This window comes from Argopecten irradians, chromosome 12, assembly GCF_041381155.1.
Source record: "Argopecten irradians isolate NY chromosome 12, Ai_NY, whole genome shotgun sequence".
Classification (NCBI taxonomy): Eukaryota; Metazoa; Mollusca; class Bivalvia; order Pectinida; family Pectinidae; genus Argopecten; species Argopecten irradians.
In genome coordinates, this window is record NC_091145.1 from 23,608,232 (window position 1) to 23,615,883 (window position 7,652).

The window sequence follows — 7,652 nt, forward strand, 5'->3', positions numbered from 1 at the left end:
TAACAGAAACCATTTCTGGTCGCTTCCTAATATTAACGCTTGGTTGTAATATCGAAAGATCATAGTACATTCAAAATGATATATAATGTATTCATTGAAGAAGTTGGACAGAACTTTAACAACTTTGAAATGAGTATGATGGTTATTAAGCAAACTCTGGTTTTCAATATTCATTTGCATTAATTATATTACAGGAAACTATTCCGTCTTTACATATTACAGAGTTAGCTCCCTTGCGGGTAGGTTACGTTATTTTGTGAGCGCAGTTCACGTCGTTTTCTCCGAAAAAAAGTATGACGTAACGCTTGCAAATACTTGACATCAATTGTCACCTACCGGAAGGACAGATACTTATGTAACATGCAAACACAGAATACTTGCCCAAATCAAACAATGAAAATGACAGCATTTGATATAACCGGAAGTGCTTTTAATAGCTTAATTATTTTTGGTAAAACAATGTGTTTTGGTTTCATAATCTAAAATGCTACCATGTGTATGCAACGTGAATATTGCGAAAGTGATGCGGTACCAGCGATGGTCGGATTTAATTTGAATATTTGATAACATATCGTGTATGTCGATCACAATTCCACTATAAATACTCTAACTGTCTAGCGCTTTGTTTATCTCTCAACTACACGTGGTTTTTTTTTAATAAAACCGGAAGCGATGGTGATGGCTGCCATTTGCTCTACTAAATGTACTGCGGCCATTACAAATGTGTAAAATAGAAGGGTCTCGGAAGTATTTCATTGTGCGGAGTTGTTTTAAATTTCATAAATGGGATGTGACATTGGGGTAGTGAAGTACATAAGATCCAAAAGAAAAGGTATGTGTACGTTTTCCTGGCATTGCATGGACGATATAATATTATTAGAAATATGCAGGTGACGTAACGTAGACCAAATCTGTCCTACGATTTCACATTTTTAAGAGGTACCGCGAGCTGACTATATATTAGGCCAAAAAAAAATGATTAAAAAAGCCTAATAATATAGGTAGGTTTAGCGGACTAAGTTTCGCATACAAAAATGGTGGCTATCTTGAAAAATACCGGAAGTAGACACTTTTTGGATGGCTCCCGCCCTTATTCTCTTTAAAATAGTCATAACTACTTGCATGCAAAAGTTCGTGCTTGTATCACAAAAATGCACGATTTTCCAATTTTTTGGCCATATGCCGCTCTACTGTATGTTATTTGGAGAACGAGAACACACCGATACTAGAGATACAGGTCACGTCGACAGGTATACTATCCGATATACATTTGCATGTGATATAACAATATGTCTACGTGGAATCTTGTGTCGTTTGTTGTGCTGACAACGCTCGCTGCAAACTCTAATGGTAACGTCATACGATAATTTCTTGAATTATAGAGACATTTTTTAGTGTGTATGACAATGTTATTAATAGTAGTTAATATCTTATCATTACATTATCAAAATGTTCTGGCAAACTGAAAATAATCGCTCATGACATGTGACGAATTCCCAGCATTTCTCTATGGGCATTTGATATTGTGTTGAAACACTTTTTTTGACAGCAAGAGCGAAATTCTTTAATATAAATATTTCTATTGAAATTAATTTCGCTTAGTTTGGTTTTGTTCAATAATTTCCACAATTTCGACAAAAATACTTACTTTCATGTACGTGTCCAGATATGCTATGTGAATGGTAGCCATGCAAATAACACATGTATTTATGAAATATATTCTCATATGTTTACTACCAATATCATCATTTTTGTAAATTGGATAAATACCAAAATTTCACATGTTGAAATCATTCCGGTCGGATGACGTTACACCCCCCTCCCCCCCCCCCTCCAACTCGAGTGATATCACACATCCTCCCAATTTTCGTATTTTGCCTTTCTCGCTGATATTCATTGTCCATATTTTACAAAGAAACATATTTTAACGTAAACAGACGTTATATGTTGAGTACTAAGTTGTAATGCTAAACATGTCAAAGTTGACGATGACAGTAATGACGCCACAAAACTGACGAGATAAAACTGAGTTAAATTATATTCTTTGTGTTAAATTGTTAGTCGTTCCTGTCAAGCTATTTGGTGAAATTTAGATTTTTCCATTTACAATTTAAATTTGGTAATACTGTTGGGATTTTCAACAAGAGATCCCAGAGGGATATTGGCGCCCACCAAAGACTGATCTATGTCTGACAATTGAAAGTGGGATCTTTTCTCTTTCCCTTCCGTAATTCATATAGTGCTTTAGATATATCAGTAACAATATTTTAATTGTCAAAATCCAAGATGGCGGCATGTCGGCCATCTTGTTGACCGATCGGTACAAAATGCGATATTCACAACTAGGGCTCTAGGGGTATCTACAAATGAAATTTAAGACAGATCTTTCAGTACTCTCTGAGATATAGCGGTAACAAGAATTATTTTTTATGCGTTCGTCCGTCCGTTAGCAATTCTTGCTACCGCTATTTCTCAGAAAGTACTGAAGAGATCCAGATTCAAGTTTCCATAGCGCTCTAATTGTGTATAGTCAATTTTGGGACCGATTAGTCAACAAAATGGCCGACCGGCCGCCACCTTGTATCATGATAGTTGAAGTTTGTTATCGGTTTCTTTTCCGAAAGATCGAAAGGATTTGTCTCATATTTCAACTGTAGGTGTCCCCTAGGGCCGTTGTTGTGCATATTCCATTTTCAGGACCGATCATTCAATAATATTTTAAGTTATTACCACTATTTTCAGAAATACAGAAGGGCTCATTCTCAAATGTCTGTGATTAAGTGTAGAATGAAACTTGTCTCATTTTTTTAATGAAAACTTCTAAGGCTCGTTACATAAAATCTTATATAAAACAAACACTTATTTATCATACATGTACCGTGATAAAGCCATACCAAAATTATGGCACTAATGTACAACTTCGGTACTACCAATTTGACTTTATTACAATGATATGATATTATTTATATTTTTAAGTGTTGGTAAGAGCAGACTGTCCGGATGGGTGGGTGAAACACCAGGAGTCATGTCACTTCTTCAGCCACGACAGACTGTCATGGCCGGGCGCAATCGTAAGTTGGTGTTACAGTCGTGTTCACGTGGACATTTATTGATTTCATAATTTGTATTTTATGCTAGAGATTACCCATATCGTGTATACAACCGTCTGACAGTATTTGATATAATTATGTAATGCGGATATTTTAGTTCGTTTATTAATGGAATATTTACATATAACGATGGCACGCATGTATCAAAGTACAGTAGGCCTTGATGGCTCTTTTTTAAAGTTTGTAAACGCAGAAACGTGTGATTGCAGATAAACTGCGCGTTCTTTTTACAGATTCATGACAGATGTACTGAACTGAATAAAATTTTATGACATCTTATTATGAATAAAAAAGGAAATGTGGTTGACAAATGCAATAACTTGGGTCCGCTCATCCTCGACATTCCAGGGGTTCCGATCACTTACGATCTCTACACCCTGGACTATCTCATAGTCAAATGACTAATTTACCTGTTCTACTCTGTTGCCTCCAGTTTTACTATGAGATAACCCAGGGATGTAGAGTTCTTAAGTGGTCGGAACCCCTGGACTATCGAGGATGGGGTCCGCCATCTTGGAACCAAGTGGAATGGAACGCACGGAATGTACGAAGTCTCCAAGTCCATCAGACAAGTGCCTTGAAAATATTTATTGAAACAAGCTTCTGTAATACCGACCCAGTAAAGGCTATTCCTAACTAGACACAAGGTGTGGTTGAACCATGGTGTCCTTACTCATCATGTAGCATTCTCAGCTATGTACTGATGGCGTTGTTTTCTATGTATGGCGATGCATTAACTCCTTTGGTTAAGGTCTTTATAGTAACCTCCAATGCGTTCTCTATACAAGGAAGTCGAGTCATTTCCATCAGCGTCGGTGTTGTTGAATCATGGTTGGCCAAGGTCGCAACTCGTCGTTGAGATGTAATATCCAGTTTGTCGGACGTGCGCACGTATAGGACAGCGGGCTGTTGTCTGTTATGACCGTGCAGGGGTATTCAAAAAGGTAATCCGCGAATTTCTCGGTTGCTGCCCACTTCAGCACAGAAAAAAACCAACTCCATTCGATGTGCTGGATATCGTCTCTCCATTTTGGATAACCTAAGATTGACATATGCAATAACTCAGTCATACTGCTGGTAGAGAACAGCTCCTGATTCGAATTCAGAGGCATCTGAGTGGAGGATAAATGGTTGTTTGAAGTCGGGATAACTTACTATGAAAGGGCCGTACAAGAATTCTTAAAGCTTTGATTTGATTGAGGTTTACGGCCCATCGACAACTAAGGTCATTTAGGGCCAAACTACAGGGCAGGCATTAGTACCAGGATATAAGTTTACAATGACTGTATCTAAAAAATCAGGATAAGAAAAAGGCAAGTAAAACTAAAACAAAATTGTAAATGTTGATTTAATAAAAAGAGTTACACAGGATAAAATAGTTTTGGCTAAAACACATGAGAAAATTCATGCCCAATGTTGACGAAACGATGATATGAATATAAGATGAGATGAGAAAACGTTCAAATTTTGTTTAAAATGCCGATCTCTTTGAGATACCTGAAAATACGATTATGTCTCACGGCGTGAAACAAAGTGTACATGTCGGAGACATCATAGTACTTAGCTGCTTTATCGGCCTTTTCATTCCCCTTTATACCCACATGGCTGGGAATCCAGAGATAAATAATTTGGGTTTTAGAAGACAATCGAAATGTTCGGATCAAAAGATTTTGGATTAATGTGTTTCTAGGGTTTCTTGATTCTTAAAGCCCCGAAAATGTCTTGTCTTCTTTCTGTTCTCATTTCCCAGACTTAAGAGTTTTATTCTTTGTCTTAGCGCTCTTCATTTTTTTTTTTTTTTTTTTTTTGTGGTTGACGGTGTCATTAAACATGGGCTGTCCTGAAGAAATTCTCTTTCAAACGGCTAGAATAACCGATAAATCCACCAAGAAAGCTAGATCGAGACGTTGTCATGGTGTCATTTTCCCCACCTTTTCCGGGTCCACCTCTAGCCCATGTTCAGATATGATACGCCCAACATATCTGGCACTCCAATGACAGAATGAACACCCGTCCAGCGCAAGCTTCATTCCGCACTCATATCTGTTGAATAATCTAGATCAATCCTATATGGATGGTCTTCAAATGTCTTAAAATATGAATACATTGCACGATATCAATGTAGACCAATCAATACTTGGAAAGAATACCGATCAAAGCTTCTTCCATCAGCCTCTGGTAGGTAGCAGATAGCTAGGAACAAGGCTAAACGACATCCACGTGTACTCATAGAAGCCCTAGAGTTCGGCAGTAAATGCAGTGTGATCCTTATGTTCTGAATGGATCTCCACTTGCTGACTCAATGTCAAATGAAGATACTTTTTCCTGCTAAGTTGAACACTATCTTATCAAATTGAGACAATGCATAATGCATAAACATAATTCATTCCACAAAGAGACGGAGCTTTCCATTCTTATTTCTGCCCTACAGATAGCTATAGCCTATATAGGGCGTTAGAAGTGTACCAGCTGCCCCTATTGCATGATCGTTAAAAGCGTACTTGTAACACTCCCTTCATTACAGGTCGTGTGTAAATTAATTGGCGGATACCTAGCCGAAGTTCAGGACGATTCCGAAAAAAACTTTCTAGACACAACGGTCGATCAACAAAATGGTAAGGTCTATTATTATATTTTATCTTCCAGAATAAATATAACCGCATTTTGGCCATAATAACGGTACTAAAATTCAGATAGTTTCATAAATGATATAAATGATTTTTGTTTGTTTACATACAAAAACTGGCTCTCTGATTTGCCGATACTTTTTTGCATTTAAGCATTGCTGTTATACAATTTGCAAACAAAATGTTTCTCATACCACAATGAAATTAAAAAAAATACTGACATCAATTCTTTGAAAATATAACGCCAATGATATTGGAATATTATATTCGTCTTCGAAATGGTAAGAAACATGTCATTATTTCATTGTGTATTTTCCGTAGAGCACTATTGGATTGGGGCGCATGATGCGGTACAGGAAGGCTCATTTGTTTGGGCGACTTCCCGACAACCAATATCGGTTAATCATTTCGTCCATTCTCCGGATAACTACAAGAATAATGAGGGATGTATCGAAATCGATAGCGATGGCAACTGGAACGACAACGACTGCATGACTACATTTCGTTACATCTGCGAACGCCCGTAAGTTCATTACGTTTGTGAAAGTCGTAAATATGTTATTACGTGTGTGTGAACATGTGTAAGTGTTTTGATATCATTACGACTGTGGACGTTAGTGTTTTGATATCATTACGACTGTGGACGTTAGTGTTTTGATATCATTACGGCTGTGGACGTTAGTATTTTGATATCATTACGGCTGTGGACGTTAGTATTTTGATATCATTACGACTGTGGACGTTAGTATTTTGATATCATTACGGCTGTGGACGTTAGTATTTTGATATCATTACGACTGTGGACGTTAGTGTTTTGATATCATTACGACTGTGGACGTTAGTGTTTTGATATCATTACGACTGTGGACGTTAGTGTTTTGATATCATTACGACTGTGGACGTTAGTGTTTTGATATCATTACGACTGTGGACGTTAGTGTTTTGATATCATTACGACTGTGGACGTTAGTGTTTTGATATCATTACGACTGTGGACGTTAGTGTTTTGATATCATTACGGCTGTGGACGTTAGTGTTTTGATATCATTACGACTGTGGACGTTAGTGTTTTGATATCATTACGACTGTGGACGTTAGTATTTTGATATCATTACGACTGTGGACGTTAGTGTTTTGATATCATTACGACTGTGGACGTTAGTGTTTTGATATCATTACGACTGTGGACGTTAGTGTTTTGATATCATTACGCTGTGGACGTTAGTGTTTTGATATCATTACGACTGTGGACGTTAGTGTTTTGATATCATTACGACTGTGGACGTTAGTGTTTTGATATCATTACGGCTGTGGACGTTAGTGTTTTGATATCATTACGACTGTGGACGTTAGTGTTTTGATATCATTACGACTGTGGACGTTAGTGTTTTGATATCATTACGGCTTGTGGACGTTAGTGTTTTGATATCACGACTGTGGACGTTTAGTATTTTGATATCATTACGGCTGTGGACGTTAGATATCATTATTTTGTTTTTGATATCGTTATTTCGACTGTTGGACGTTAGTATTTTGATATTTGAATAAAATTTACGGCTGTGGACGTTAGTATTTTGATATCATTACGTCTGTGGACGTTTGTATTTTTGATATCATTACGACTGTGGACGTTTAGTGTTTTAGTCTCATTACGCTGTGGACGTTAGTATTTTGATATCCATTACGGCTGTGGACCGTAAGTTGTGTTTGATATCATTACGAACTGTGGACGGTTTAGTGTTTTTGATATTCATTACGACTGTGGACGTAGTATTTTGACTATTATTACGGACTGTGGTGTGTTAGTGTTTTGATATCATTACAACTGTGGACGTTAGTACTTTTGATATCATTACGACTGTTGGACGTTAGTGTTTTGATATCATTATTACGCTATGGACGTTTGTGTTTTGAT

The 7,652-nt window shown here is 37.1% G+C and overlaps 1 protein-coding gene across 1 annotated transcript; it reads left to right on the forward strand.

The window, feature by feature from the left end:
• The first annotated feature begins 1,224 nt into the window (after positions 1 to 1,224).
• Positions 1,225 to 6,264, forward strand: LOC138336453 (asialoglycoprotein receptor 2-like). Its single transcript, XM_069285960.1, has 4 exons — positions 1,225 to 1,350; positions 2,977 to 3,071; positions 5,635 to 5,725; positions 6,059 to 6,264. Exons 1-4 carry the CDS (start codon positions 1,290 to 1,292, stop codon positions 6,262 to 6,264), a joined length of 453 nt encoding a protein of 150 aa, XP_069142061.1. The 5' UTR covers positions 1,225 to 1,289.
• Positions 6,265 to 7,652: the final 1,388 nt, after the last annotated feature.